At 35.7% G+C, this 16,696-nt stretch overlaps 1 protein-coding gene across 2 annotated transcripts in view; it reads left to right on the forward strand.

Annotated features, from left to right (window-relative positions):
• The window catches only part of LOC145263605 (unconventional myosin-Id-like), a 461,413-nt gene that overhangs the window by 299,318 nt on the left and 145,399 nt on the right, over positions 1 to 16,696 (forward strand). For both annotated transcript variants that reach the window (XM_080120445.1, XM_080120446.1), the window contains one exon: positions 3,942 to 4,107. In XM_080120445.1, coding sequence (XP_079976571.1) covers positions 3,942 to 4,107 — 166 coding nt within the window. The remainder of the gene's footprint in view (positions 1 to 3,941; positions 4,108 to 16,696) is intronic.

The following is a 16,696-nucleotide window of genomic DNA, read 5'->3' on the forward strand; positions in this document are numbered from 1 at the left end:
TTCCAGAGTTCGATAGAAACATTCCCGAATTTGCACAAGGTATACCTCAAGAAGGTCGGAGGTTACATCAGCTGAAACGTTTTGAAAATCACGCTCAAGATGATAACGGTAGTTCGTTGAACGTTTTCGACTTACAAGTCATTTTCCATTATGTTTTAAAACGCTAACTCAGTCAATTTTCCTGATAAACTAATAAATCTTGCATTTTAACTCATGTTTTTTTTTAGGTCAGTCTCTCACGTAAAATGGCTGCCAGTGATGTTGAGTCATCCCTTATACAATATCCATGGTTACCCCTACCCCCATCCCAATTCACATGTCACAACGTTTTTTTTTTTAAGTTGTTCACACTTCCTTCTCCTCCTCCCCCTCCTCATTCTCCTTTTCCTCCTCATCATCATCATCCTCTATGACTGGAGCATTTTTCATATTGTCACTGTTGCTATCTTGACAATATCCACATGCACTTGTATATTCTATACGATGGAATGATGAAATTTTCACCCTAGAAAAGAAGACACGATTCCATTTCCGTTCGATGAAAACCGTTCTTTCGGGGTTTTTTTTTGTTACAGACCAGAAAATAGGGGAGAACGACATATTGTAAAAACTACATTCCCTAACCTACTAAAAAACCGTCATCTCATCACTGAATACATCATATTTGACTTAGGCCTATAGCCACGTCTAGAGAGTGAACATTGTGAGAGCTATTCCAATTATTATCAAGCCTCCCACTGAAAAAACGCACATGTGCTTACGCGCTGGCAAACACACTGCTGTGGGGTCTGGAAGGAGTGCGTTTAATTACTAGGATTACCGATATATACTGAGTGCACAAACAAAATAAGGTTTTCTATTTTTTTTTTTGCATTCTAGCGCGCACCATTCTAGGGACGTGGACAAATATTTGCATATATATTCACATATAAATATAAACATATATACATTGTCGTTTATATCTATTTTATCTATAATAATTAAGCAATATATATATATATATATATACTAGTTGACCAGTTGGGTACAAATCCCAAGAACGATAGGAGCCTTCTGTCATGCCTGAAAGTTACACAATGTTCGACGAGCGAGATCAGAAATGCGCCACTGCACAACTCATGCTCTCTACTGATCCAAATTATGACAGCAGGACCATTGCCAGCACCTTCAAAATGCATCGCTGGATTGCCTCGAATAACAGGGACGTGTTCAGGATGATGAAAACAAAGTTTCCGGCCGTGGTTATTGGTCTTTGGTGTGGTTTCAAGTGAGGGCCACATCATGCCACCTCACATCTTTGAAGAAGGCTTTGAAGTCAACACCAAACTGTACCTGGATGTGCTGAAGAGTGTAGCGATCCCCTTGTGCAATCAGGTGGCCGCTGGCAGACCCTGGGTGTGGCAGCAAGACTCGGCGCTGGTCCACAAAGAGACTCAGGCTTGGCTTCAGAAGATGTGCTACGATTTTGTACTCTTCTCTTACTGGTCCCCTCCTCCCCCGACCTACACCTACTGGGCTACTTCATTTGGTCATACGTCAGGAACATCACCAACATGACTTCCCACAACACGAAAGCCAGCCTAATCTCTGCCACCTGCCGAATATTCGCCGAGCTCCAGCGGGCACTTGTGGAAAAGGCATAGTCCCAGTTCCGGATCCATATCAAGGGGATGATTTAGGCTGAAGGCGGCTACATTGAATAGATGTCAAGTTACTGGAATTGATTTTTTTTTTTTTTCTCATCAAAACTTTCTTGGAGTTCATATATTAAATCCATTGCTTTTTCTGCATCTCATAAAATCAGTTCTCTCTACCACTTTAAACATTTTCTCACAACCGAGGCTATTCTCTACCTCTACAAATCTACTATCAGTGTGACCTTTCCAGGTCACCGGCAACAGATGTGAACACTCAGTCACATACGCGTCGTACTTGTTCTTCGCAGGGGATTCTTCGCAAGATCTCTCGGTACAGTAGGACTTGTTGAACGGGTTGGTCAGTGTCGATTTCACCTTCGGGTTAATATGCCACTGTCACACTGGAATGGAATAGATTTTCATGCACACAAAAGAAAGACAGACTCAGATATCTCTATTCTATTTGATTAATTCAAGTTAGATTATACAAAATATGATATACACTTATATACAATCGTTCAGGTGTTCATTTTTAACAAACACTCTCAATTTTGGAGGTAGCGATGGACGGAAAGAGAAGGAAGTGGCGGCGACTCTTTGATTAGATTTGCTCAAAACTCAGCTCCAACTGATTTGGGCACAGGGATTCACTTATGTACAAAGGTATTGGGGTAAGGTAGGTTGTTCTCTCGGCCAATCGCCGGTAAGTGCATCATCCTAAGGGGATTTCCAATTCTCTGTATTCACCTGCGAATCTACGAATCTGCGAATGCTCACAGATTTGGTTCTCACGATCAAGAGAGGTTAACCCTGTGACTACTCGTCTGGCCTCAGAAACGAAATTATATTTCATTAAGTCTCTAAAAACGACATCAAATTGTCACTTTCACCAAACAATCAGATTTATATGCCAGTTTTACAAGAAATAATAAAATTCATAACTTAACTTCTCCTTTCAGCAGGGTCGGCCGCCGCTACCCGGACATGCAATAATACTTAACAAAATAACACAAGCATAGTTGCCCGGCATTCTCCAGAGTTTCGAGAGTTTTAACCTCTTCCAAATGGGAAGATCTACCGCTCCTTGGGACGGTCACGTCACAAAAGCACCATTTATTGAGTACTGTTGTCATTTTTGAACTTGTGAATCTGTGTCTCATTTGAAGCTTCTTGATAAATTGCAGAAACATTTTTAATTGGAATTCATTATTGAGATGAGTTTTATTTATTAATTTTTATTTATTGCGGACTATCATCCTCATCTTTTTCTTAGTTGTTTCATGACGTTTCGACCAACTATTCCTCTGGCCTTCGTCAGGTGGTAACCGGGAGGGGATAAGAACACTGAATCTCCTGACTGCATTCTCAGCAATTACTGCCATCCATAGTTGTTGTCGTCTCACCACGTTTTTTTGGCCAAATGTTTGATAGAGACGTTGAATCTCTACGGTTCCAGATGAGAATTGTCTGAAGATAGTCATTTCAGTCCTACCCAAAGCCGGCCAGAGGCTTACTTGGCCAAAACGTGGTGAGACAACAACAACTATGGAAGGCAGTATTTGCAGTCAGGAGATTTAGAGTTTCTATCTGTCGCGGTTACCACCAGACGAAGGCCAGAGGAATAGTTGGCTGTAACATTGCAGAAACATATCTGTAATTTGATTGGCCCCACGCTTTCTTCTTCATTGCAACCTCTCTCACACAGCCGTGATGTTGCTAGTCTCAGTCTTTTCTCCAAATAATATTATGACATGTGTTCTTCCAAATGGTCTGATCTATTCTCTGCTTCCTTTATTTCAGCTCGTTTGACTCATTAATCTAGTGGTCTCCATCAATTCATTATTTTAATACCACATTGTAATACAGCTTCATATTCCAGTGACTTTTTTCTAAAGATTGCAAAATCGTGGAACTCTCTTCCTGCTCACTGTTTTCCTTCTACCTACAGCCTTGCTTTTATTCAAGACTAAGATCAATAGGCATCACCTGTCTTTGCAATAATCAGCTTTTGTAATTGGCAGCTCTTTACATCAAGTGGCTTCATGCCTTGTCAAAAACGATTTCTATAAAAATAAGTCTTCCATTTCAGATTAGGAATGAAGGTCAGTCCGAGAAGTTTGTCAAAGTAGAGTGATTCCTTAAGACGAGAGTTGTTCATTGGTGAGGATCAGAGCGCTGGTAGTGAAAAGATGAATTTTTTTTTTTTCAAAATGTATCACGCTTTCTTCTTTGTCATCTCATACGAGATTAAAATAAAAAATATGAAATCTTGATAATTGTTTTTTTTTTGTATTTCTTTTTCAGAGTCAAAGATATTCTTATCAAGTCGAATTGTATTCTGGAAGCATTTGGCAACGCGAAAACAAATCGAAACGACAACTCGAGTCGTTTTGGCAAATACATGGATATTAACTTTGACTTTAAAGGAGATCCGATTGGAGGTCATATCCAGAATTATCTGTTGGAAAAGGTCAGATATCATTCTTCTTCTTCTTCTTCTTCTTCTTCTTCTTCTTCTTCTTCTTCTTCTTCTTCTTCTTCCCCTTGACAGAGGAAATTTATTTAACGTGATAAAGAATATACCATTTTTTAAAAGTACTTCTAAGGAACTAACGGCTTCTTTCATTCACTCTCTACAGTCCTGGATATGACCTAAAACTATATCCGATGGTGAAGCCCCACCTTGCGGGCTTTGGGGAGTGTGGAGCCACCTTTTAATTGCCATTGCTCCCAGGTCCACTCTGACCCGGAGTGGTAGTACCTGTTAGGGTCCCAACTATGGGTTAAATAGAATCTGACTTTAAAAAAAAAATATACTCCATTAAAAATCGTTCCTCAAAATAACTAGATTCGGCATTAAATAACCTGAAAAAAGTTGATATGCCGTAAAACAAAAACAACCAACCAACCATCCACTCTCTCTTTGAGCCATGTGAAGTCATATCCCTTTCTATCAATTCCCAGTAAATCTAACCTTCATCAAGTTGACCCCAACTGAACGTTGATTTACTGTCATTTCCAGCTAACCACTTTATATACTAGTGGATCTGTTCGGCACAATCATGTTGACACACGGGTTCTCGTCAGATCACCAAAGTTAAGCAACGTTGAGCCTGGCCAGTAACATATGGGTGACCATTTGGAAGGCGAGACACTGTATGTACTGTGAGGTAAAATACCAGGTTGAGAAGCTGGCGCAGTCTATCCTTCTCTCGAGGGTAGATGGGACTCTCTTAAGCCATGGTAGGCAACTCATCTAGTGATGGCGTCACGATAAAAAATACCCTTGATATCCCTGGCGAAACATCATGTATTCAGCTACGGACAAGATTTGAATTACACTGCAAACTCGTGTAGTGAGTTCAATCTCGGCTACGGCCACACTGGGAGGGGATCTGTTCACCCATATCTATCTATCTATCTATCTATCTATCTATATATATATATATATATATATATATATATATATATATATATATATATATATTCGAATAACAAGATTAATAAATCTTATGGTTTCAAGTCTTACAAAAAATGGATTGAGTAAATTACTTTTAATGTTGTATTCTTTGTTCAAACAATAAATTTTTGTTTTGAAAATTATATTTTCTGAAAGAAATTTAAATATAAAACCTGCGAAATATATATATATATATATATATATATATATATATATATATATATATATATTTTTTTTTTTTTTTTTAAAGGCGAAGTGGGGCATTTTTAAAAAAAATTTTTAAACCTTATAAAAAAAGATCGACTATCATGTAAAAAGAAACAGGATCAACTAAAAGTAAGAAATATAAATTGAAAAGGAAGAAGATCGACTAAAAGGGGGAGAAAGAGAAAAGAAAAGGGGGAACGGTGAAGAAACTTGAAGTACTTTTCGCCGACTGTCTTCAGAAGTAAATGTCGGAATGAAGTAATGTTGGCATGAAGTAATTTCTATGAGGGGAAAAAACACCGCGTAGAAATTAACCGTATGTGGTCCATCTGTTTGCAAAGAACAGGTCTGCAACAGTTTATTGTAAGGGCCTCCAAGAATCCGAGATGTTTAACAGACCTAACCCTGTGCAAAATAGAGAACCACTCCGGTGTGTACTTACTCGCATATTTATTTGAACTGGTCAGGTGATCCCCGATCGCGGTAGCAGAAACACGTGATCGTGCAGAGGAGTCTAACCTACCCTGTCGTATATATAAAGGGAATCTCGGATTCTACCATGTAATCCGTTTAATACCTAAAAAAAAATGAAGATCTACTGCCCCTCCCTCCTCTGAATTCCACAATTTACATTTTTTCACCTTTTTTTCGCGTTAATTTCATCGATTACAAACTTCATTTTCTAATTAAAAAGGGAACTTTATACGACGTGACCCAGCGGCGTTTAACCCCTAAAAAATGGAGATCTACTTTTTTTTCAGCCTAATACATTTAAACAGCCTTTATAAATATTATGAGAGAAGAAATTTTGAAAAAAAAAATAAAATAAAATAACATGTTAGAGTGGGGGAGATCACTTTTCTATATAAATTTAATGTAAAATGAGCACCCACCAAGCATTCAAGGAGACATGTCATCTCTAGCATTTTTTCAAGTTTGGCGATTAAGGAGAAGGGCAAAATCTGACAAATATAATGTTTTTTTCTGGTGGGGGATCGGGAATTACATTGGAAACATAAAATAACGATAAATTTAATTATTTTTATGAGACCATTCTCTACTTTCACCTAACAATTTAATAAACAAATCAAACCCCAAAATATGACAAATTCAATTTTTTGGAGAGGGAGGGGGGATTACATTAGAAACATAAAGCGACAAATAAAAAGCAAATCGAAAAGCCCCCCTCCGCCCCTAAAAAAAGCCAGTAAAAAAAGTTCCCTTACCAAAAATGAAGGTAAATGTGCAGTTTAGCGGCGTAAATTATTTGACAGACAAAAAAAATTATAAAAACTATTTATTTTTATATAAAACGTTATAAGACTAAAAGGTTGAAATAAAACAAAAAAAAAATTAATTTTTATGTTTTTTTTATCATTTTTTTATTAGACTAAATGTGCACGCCTTACACGTTTAAAATTTGGCCTTTTTTTTAGGTTAGACAGATTGTTTTTTTTTAAGGCAAAATTTGGCCCTTTTTAGGCTCTTTCATTACAAAAAAAAATTGCAGCCAAAAACATTGTTCATGAAAAACCTTAAAAAGGTCAAATTTTAAAAGTAATATAGCGGCCTCGAATAATAAACATAAATGATAAAAAAATAATAAAACTGAATTTTTTTTCTGGTTTTATTTCAGCTTTTGGGTCTAACAATGTGTTTTATAGAAAAATAAATAGTTTTTATATTTTTTGTCTGGCAAATAATTTATGCCGCTAAACTACACATTTACCAAAATAAAAAATAAACGCACACATTTTTTTATTAGACTAAATGTGCACGCCTTATACGTTTAAAATTTGGCCTTTTTTTTAGGTTAGACAGATTGTTTTTTTTAAGGCAAAATTTGGCCCTTTTTTAGGCTCTTTCATTACAAAAAAAAATTGTGGCCAAAAACATAGTTCATGGAAAAGCTTAAAAAGGCCAATCTGCCAAACCTTAGAAAGGTCAAATTTTAAAAGCAATATAGCGGCCTCGAATAATAAATATAAATAAAAAAAAAAAATAAAAATGAAATATTTTCAGGCTTTATTTCAGCCTTTGGGTCTAACAATGTGTTTTGTATAAAAATAAATTAGTTTTTATATTTTTTTGTGTGGCAAATAATTTACGCCGCTAAACTACACATTTACCAAAATGTATGCATTACTGATTATAAACGTTATTTTTTTAGGTTCACAAAATCGTGAGTTTTCTTAGGACAGTGATCCCTTCTGCCGAAATATCTGGTGGAGAGGGTATGAGATACTTCTTTTTGGGGGCGATTACATTTACGTGTTTTTATCTGTTCTTTGATTTTTTAAATTGTTGTTAATGTGGGTGGGGGGAGGTACCGACGTAACCCACGATGATAATGATTAGTATAGCAGGCGTGTTTCAAACGGAACTTCATGTCAACCCAGGCAACGCCGGGTACGCATGCTAGTGTGTATATATATATATATATATATATATATATAAATTTAAAGGAAATTAGAACAATAGTCTAAAGAGCTGAGTGTATTTTAATGTAACAGTGAAATTACTAGTTTAATTAAAATACAGGAAATTTAAAGTGCTCGTTGTAATTTAGATATATAATAAGCTCGATAGTTAAATGTCCTAGAGCTAATTCAATAAGATAAAAAGCTATAGCAAACATCTAAATGACTATTTTAACCATAGTTCCTGATTTCAAAAAGCGAAAAATTAAAAGATTCATCTGCCTTACTTTTAATGCTAGGTTTATTTATGGTGTCTTTTAAATTCAATAAAAACCCTTCAAAATTTGCTGACGAGGAGACCTTGCTTATTAAAAAACTATATGTAATTATTGTACATAACTTGATGTATACCACAATAAAAAGCATTGTTTTCCGAAATGATCGTACAGATAATTGATTTTGTTGTTGTTCCTTCTTATGAAACGGATTTTTAATTTCATTATAATTTGATTTTTAAATTTTAAATTATCAATCACATTACTTAATATATATATATATATATATATATATATATATATATATATATATATATATATATATATATATATACAGTATCAAAAATGTAATTGTCTGGTTTAGATGCTTGAAAATACCATAAGGTTGAAATAAATTATTGCATCGACAATTATATAATTTCCGTGTTATATTTTTTATCTTATTGCTCTGTTTACCACATTGAGCTCTCATACCCGGATTTCCTCTGGAATTATTCCATTATAACACTATATATATATATATATATATATATATATATATATATATATATATATATATATATATATATATATATATATATATATATATATATATATATATATATATATATATTCACTTCTGAACAGCAGTTTACATTTGAATAAAGGAGTATGTTCTTCTTTTCTTCAAAAAATCTTAACCCATTTCGTCATGTCTGCAAAACCTGATGCGTTTGCAAAGATTCTTCGTGTTGATTAATTAAGAAGATTATTTAAGATTGATGTAATCGATCGAAATAGTTTAATCGATAATTTATTGGAAAATTTAGCATTAACAGTTTGTATTTGTATAGGGTGATTGGCAAATCCATGCAAATAAAGAAAACACAAGATACACACATACACACATATATGATGATTACAACGTCTTGTCAGACGAGTGCCACTCCCTCAGACACACTTACAGTCTCTCTCTCTCTCTCTCTGTTCAAAATGTTGAGATCCAGCAACAAGCAAGAACAAGATAGCCAGCAACAAGTTAAACTGCAGACTAGCTTAATGCGGGTACTGGTCTCCCGCTTTATGGTTTTTTAAATCAGAGATTTGCTTCTCCTAGAAAGGTTGCCTTCACCACTGCTTACGGGAGTCCTCTCCACCCCAGCACACACATACACACACACGGTGCTAGTTGGCTGTTGACCCTGAAAAAGGGTTCATTCGCCCTTTGGAAAGTCTTGTTTTTAATCCTTCAGGGAGACTAGCCGCCCTCCTCACCAAACAAGTCTGGTGGGGGAACCAGTTTAGTCGCCAGTGACCCGACCATGAGGCAGGTAGTACTGGTTTACATGGTACCAGTAGCATATAACATGACCTGACATACATACATACATATATACATATATATAAACATACATACATATACATATATATATATGTATTTATATATGTATAGTATATATATCTGTATATATTAGCATCTATGTGTATATATATGTGTGCATATATATATATATATATATGTATATGTATATATATGATATGTATATATATGCATATATATGTATATATATTCATATATATATGTGTGTGTGCGTGTATCAGAATTCATAGATGGATTCTATGAATTCTGACGATTCTAGTTGGATATTTCCTCTTCTTTTTGAGGATTTCCCCCAAGCTGAAACAATATGTAAACTCATTCTGGACTCACAGTAATAAATTTCCTATATACTGCTCTGACTACACATTGAGCACTCTAGTCCGGTTTTTTCACCACTGGTAAATATATATATATATATATATATATATATATATATATATATATATATATATATATATATATATATATATATATATATACATGAACAAATGATTAATAAAACATGTTAAAAGACATCTTGAAAAGGAGTTAAAAACATATTTAATTTTAAAAAAGGAAGCACAAGATAAGTGGATAGTCCTTAATCCACGGAGTTTCGAAGAAATACTCTCCTTCTCATCAGAGGGCAGGAATTAGCAAAATGCGGGATCGGATTTTGCATGTAAAAGTATTTAATGAAACTACAAGTAAGTTACAGATCTTACTTGGTTAAAAAAAAAGGGTGAGGTAAGGGGAATAGGAGGTAAAAGAGAAAATAATAAAAAGATTTCACATGAATGGATAGTCCGGTGAAGGGTAAAAATCAAAGAATGGTAAAATCCAAAACGGTCGAATTAAAAATTTCCAATCCAATGGGTAAGTTCCAAATGGTCCAAAATGATCCAAAAGGCAGAGTTTCTTGGAAAAAATCGCAAATGGAATGAATTCCGAATCATTAAAAGAAAAAGCACTGGAGAGAATATTTAAAACACGTCTGTCTGTGGAGGAATCAAGTAAATTAAAAACAAAAAGCGATGAAAGTTTAAATTTGAAAAGCAAGGTCAAACTGACCCAGACAAAAAGCGCGAAAGTTAGCGTTAATAATTAGGTCAACTTAGATATGCACGTGAAAGTCCCAGAATTAAATTAAGAAACACGGGTCAGAAGAACAAATAAATGATAAATGGCTAAGTTTATGAAATGGAGCGTCTATTATATTAAATTTATATATATATATATATATATATATATATATATATATAAAAGTGAACGTGTCTGTCTGTCTGTCTGTGTGTCTATCTCTCTGTGTACATTTCCCTACGCAATAACTCTGTCAATTTTTAGTCTATAGACTCGAAATTTGAAATACCGGGTACTGAGATTTGGGAAAATCGATGTGACGGGTGTCAGCCAGAAATTTGGCTGTTAAGGGGTAAAATTTCAACGATTTGACCTTTAAGAACTCTACCAAACTCCTCCGACAATTTTGCGTCTAGACACTTGAAATTTTAGATATAGGTTCCTTGAACCTGGATCTAACTGAATAAAGTGATTTGAGCCCGAAACAATAAATTTTAAGGGGTCATAATAGGGGTCAAAGTTTTAAAAAATTAACCATTTTTTTTGTTTTTTTGCTTTTTTTGCACAGCATACACCTCCAAACACCCGAGCAACGCCGGGCACCCCTGCTAGTATATCTATAAAACTGAACGTGTCTGACTGTCTGTCTGTGTGTCTGTGTGTCTGTCTGTCTGTGTACATTTCCCTACGCAATAACTCTGTCAATTTTTAGTCTATAGACTCGAAATTTGAAATACCGGGTACTGAGATTTGGGAAAATCGATGTGACGGGTGTCAGCCAGAAATTTGGCTGTTAAGGGGTAAGATTTCAACGATTTGACCTTTAAGAACTCTACCAAACTCCTCCGACAATTTTGGGTCTAGACACTTGAAATTTTAGATATAGGTTCCTTGAACCTGGATCTAACTTAATAAAGTGATTTGAGCCCGAAACTATAAATTTTAAGGGGTCATAATAGGGGTCAAATTAAAAAAAAAATTTACTCTTTTTTTTTTTGCTCAGCATACACCTCCAAACACATGGGCAACGCCGGGCTGAAATGCTAGTATAATATATATATATATATATATATATATATATTCTTATAATATATATCAATCCTTATTTAAGAAGCTCAATGTAATTACAGAGCAGTATAGTGAGTAAATGACAAAAATCTATATTCCAAAGTCCATGATTTTTTTTTTTTGATTTTTTTTTATTTTTATTTTATTCAATTTTCACCCCAAACAAGGCGCAGTGCCACTTTGAAGCAGGGGGCTACTATTAGGGAATTAATTAGCGGGGTCATTATGAAGGGAGAAGAGTAGAAAGATGTTTGTTAACATTACACTTGAACTTCTGCATATCATTGCAGTTGGGAAAGCAGAATCCCGGAAGGGAGTTCCAAAGACCCGCAGTTCTGGGGAAGAAACTATTGGAGTAAAAGGCTTTCTTGCACCTAGGGATCTCTACTGTAAAGGGATGAGACTTAGTAGCTTGTCGGGTTTGTCGGGGGTAGTTACGTCGGGGAGGTAAAAGTGTTTGCAGTTCGTCAGAGCATTCACCATTAAAGTATTTGTAGAACAGGCAGAGGGATGCAACATCTCGTCGATGGGACAGAGGTTGAAGCCTAGATGACAGTTCAGGACCTATCAGGTTGGCGACTCTTTTTTGAACCCTGTCCAGGAGCGAGAGACAAGCAGCAGATGCACCAGCCCAGATGTGACAACAGTACTCCATACATGGGCGAATGGTTGCCTTATAGAGGTATAGGATACTGGCAGGCGTAAGTAGTTTTCTAGCACGGTAGAGGGAGCCAACCTTCCTCGCAGCAGCCTTGGCAATGCTCTCAATGTATCTATTCCAGTTCATATTCCCTGTAAACGTTAGGCCGAGGAGTTTAAAAGAAGTACTTTCAGGCAATGTGTTCTTGGCCATTGCTATTGGTGGTAGAGAAGGTTTCTTGTAGTTATTGAAGGAAACAAGCTTAGTCTTAGCAGCATTGAATGTGACCAACCATTTTTGTCCCCATTCCACTACGGATTGGAGGTCGTCCTCTAGTGTTTCTGCCATTTCCTTGGATATGTGTTCATTTGTTTTCCCCTCATATCTGTTATAGAGAGTGGTGTCATCGGCAAATATACCCATCTCCGAAACAATATTATCAGGGAGGTCGTTTATGAATATCAGGAATAATAGAGGTCCAAGGATAGACCCCTGAGGTACTCCCGCATTTATGTCATATTGTTTGGATGTATGTCCGTCGAGGACAACTTTGATTTTTCTATTACTTAAGAAGGATTTAATTACATTATGAATTCTTCCAGTGATTCCATATGATCTAATTTTCCTTAGAAGACCATCGTGCTATACCCTGTCAAAAGCCTTAGATATATCAAGGGCCACCGCTCTACCCTCCCCTGTTTTATCCAATGAACGGTATATACGTTCAGAAACTACAGTTAAGATATCTGCTGTTGAACGGGCTTGCCTGAATCCATAGTGTTTGTCAGTCAGGAGTTTAGCAGCTGTTAGGTGCTGGACTAGGGCTTGATTAACTAAGGACTCAAATATTTTGGCGAAAAGCGGGAGGAGGCTAATGGGGCGATAATTTAGTGGGTCAGTTCTTTCACCAGAATTCTTGAAGACTGGTACCACAAAGGCGGTTTTAATTTATTTTTTTAATTCAGTTGACATTTACAATTCTTGACAGTATCTGTTTCGTAGCGCAAAATCACCCACTTAATTATTATATCAATCAGTGAATCTATTATGTCCTTAACTCATTTTGCGCAACGAAACAGATGTATATATAAATATATATATATATATATATATATATATATATATATATATATATATATATATATATATATATATATATTTACATGGAGTTCACCACTTATCAAGGCCAATGGCCACTCAGGGATAAGGGTTATTGTGTGTACAGTAATCAAAGGGATAGTGTAGCAATAGTATTGGAGAATTGGTAAGGTGTCATTACTTAGGGAGTGCGGTTCATAAGGAATTTGTGTGTGTTGGACTTGAAGACATCCAGGTTGAAGTTGGGAGGGAAACAGGCAAGCGGAACAGAGTTCCACAGGCGTGCAGTTCTAAGAAAGAAGCTTTGTTCATGGTATCTACGTTTTGATTTAGGCGCAGATAGGGAGCGGGGAAAGTTATCGACGGTGGTTTCCAGCTAGTCGGGTGTTTTTCGAAAAAGATTGGCGAGGGGGCGGACCAGAAAATGGAGCTCAGACGAGCACCTGCCATGGAAATAACGATAGAACAATGACAGGCTCGCTACGTCTCTTCTGTGGGAAAGAGGTTGCAGGGTAGAGAAAAGAGCATCCCCCACCAAGCCATATATATATATATATATATATATATATATATATATATATATATATATATATATAGAGAGAGAGAGAGAGAGAGAGAGAGAGAGAGAGAGAGAGATAGATAGATAGATAGATATAATTGCATCGCCATTTCTCATGTACGATTTCAGGTTTGAATCAAGTCGTATGTGAAGAACCGACAACATAAAATCATCATTAATTGAGCGATCGACTCCTACGTCGATGTCCGCCTCGTTGTTATTGTTGCGCTGACATTTACATCGTCGCTTCCAACGAGCAAAGTCGACGCGTGTATTGAGTGATATGATGAGTCTCTATAACATTTCTTTAAATTCATTTTTCTCCGTTCATCGCATTTTATTACGTGGTTTTCAAAACGAAACTTTTTTTTTTTTTAAACGTCTGCACATTTTTTTTTCTTCGTAACATTCTCTTTTTTTTTTTTTACATACGAGTCACCACTTATCAAGGCCCGGAAGCCACTCGGGGATAAGGTTTATTGAGTGTACAGTAATCAATGGGACAATATCGTAGTCGCCGTTATTAATGAAACTTTGGGAGATTGGATTACTTAAGGGGGCGGTTCATCAAGAATTTGTTTACGTTGGACTTGAAGACAACTTAGTTGTAGTCAGCTGGGAAGCAGGCAAACGGAACAGAGTTCCACAGGCGTGCAGTTCTAAGAAAGAAGCATTGTTCATGGAATCTACGTTTTGATTTAGGCGCAGATAAAGAGTGGGGAAATTATTGACAGTGGTTTCAGCTAGATGGGTGTTTTTTTTTTAAAGATTGGCGAGAGGAGATCAGAGACTGGAGCTCAGACGAGCACTTACCGTGGAAATAACGATAAAAGAAAGACAGGCTCGCAATGTCTCTTCTGTGGGAAAGAGGTTGCAGGGAAATGAAAAGAGCACCCCCCACTGAGTTACGAAGTCTATTTTGTAGTCTGTCAAGGCAAGATAAACTTCTTCTAGCAGCTCCTGCCCAGATGTGGCAACAATATTCCATGGCTGCGTTAAGTGTTTTCGGTTTCTAAAAATTATGCACTTTCCGTAAGGATCGAACCAATAACTACAAAGTCTTGCCTTGCCAAAGTCAAGCCATGATGGTGTCTACTTGTTAGCAAGAAACATGGGCACTTCTGCATTACATGGACGACGCCATCCCACGAAACAATTTTTTAATTAAAGTACAATTGGATTGGATTTTTTTTTTTTTTTTTAACAATTTAATAATATGAACGAAACATTTTTTCGAATTAAAGCAACTTTTGGATTAAAAACCCCACTCGTGGAAGATAATCTAAGGATTTTAGTTTTACTGGTATTTTAAAATCAATATTTATTATTTTATCATTATTACCAGCAGTGGAATCAAATAAAAAAGACAAAAAAAAAAATCGTTTTTGGTATCGGAAAATCAGCACCAATTTTTTTTCCAATTCCGATACCGATTCTGATACCGATTCTGATACTCCCAAAATGCCTGATTTTTCCGATTCCTGATACCAATTAATCGTCCCAACACTAATATATATATATATATATATATATATATATACACACACACACACACACACACATACACACACACACATACACACACATACACACACACATATATATATATATATATATATATATATATATATATATTGGACGATATCAAAACATTGTTAATTCATTACCCACACAGCATCAGCCATATAGCGTAATGGTGAGAACCTTGACTGTCATTTGGGTGGTTGGGTTTCGATTCTGGCTTGAGGCAGTTGCCTGTCTAGCCGCACTGATGAGCTGTGAAACAGTGAAACAGTACTATATGTGGATGACTTTATATATATATATATATATATATATATATATATGTATATATATATATATATAATGAATCAATGACAAAAGTCTATATTCCAAATTTTATGATGTTGACCATCTTACAATTTATTCCTTTAATTCAGTTGACATTTACAATTCTTGACAGTATCTGTTTCTATATTATTTAATTGGAATTCATTATTGAGATGAATATTATTTATTATTTTTATTTATTGCGGACTATTATCTTCATCTTTATTAGTTGTTGTTTTACAACGTTTTGGCCAACTATTCCTCTGGTCTTCGTCAGGTGGTAACCACGACGGGATAGGAACTCAGAATCTCCTAACTGGATTCTCAGCAATTACTGCCATCCATAATTATTGTCGTCTCACCACGTTTTGGCCAAATGTTTAATAGAGACATTGAATCTATACGGTTCCAGATGAGAATTATCTGAAGATAGCGTTTCAATCCTACCCAAAGCCGGCCAGAAGCTTACTTGGCCAAAACGTGGTGAGACGACAACAACTATGGATGGCAGTAATTGCTGAGAATGCAGTTAGAAAATTCGGAGTTCCTATCCCGTCGCGGTTACCACCTGACGAAGGCCAGAGGAATAGTTGGCCGAAATGTTGTGAAACAACATCCAAGAAAGATGAGGATAATAGTCCGCAATAAATAATAAATTAGTATCTGTTTCGTAGCATAAAATCATTCACTTAATTATTATATCAATCAATCAATCTAAATCCTTTGATTTTTTTTTATTGAAACATTTTTTTAATTAAAGCAAAATTGTCACTGTAACAATATATATATATATTTATTTATTTTTTTTTTGTGTAGCACCTGTTGAAGGGTAAGAAAATATATTATAGTTCTAATTTTTAAATTAATAAACAGTTTGAATAGAGAAAATTCTTAAAATTTAAGAAACATTGGAAGGTGGTAAAGAGCGAGGAGGAGTTTAAAATATTCAGAAAGACACGGATAGGAATAGAAGGAGGAGGAGAGAGAGGGGGGGGAAAGGTGGAAAAGAAGGGCGTAAGATGAGTAAAACTTAAAGTTAGCGCCACATCCTTAACTGCCTCTTTCCTTCTCCTTTTAGTTTGT

The sequence above is a fragment of the Euprymna scolopes genome, chromosome 39 (genome assembly GCF_053919585.1).
Source record: "Euprymna scolopes isolate OS-2025 chromosome 39, ASM5391958v1, whole genome shotgun sequence".
NCBI lineage: Eukaryota > Metazoa > Mollusca > Cephalopoda > Sepiida > Sepiolidae > Euprymna > Euprymna scolopes.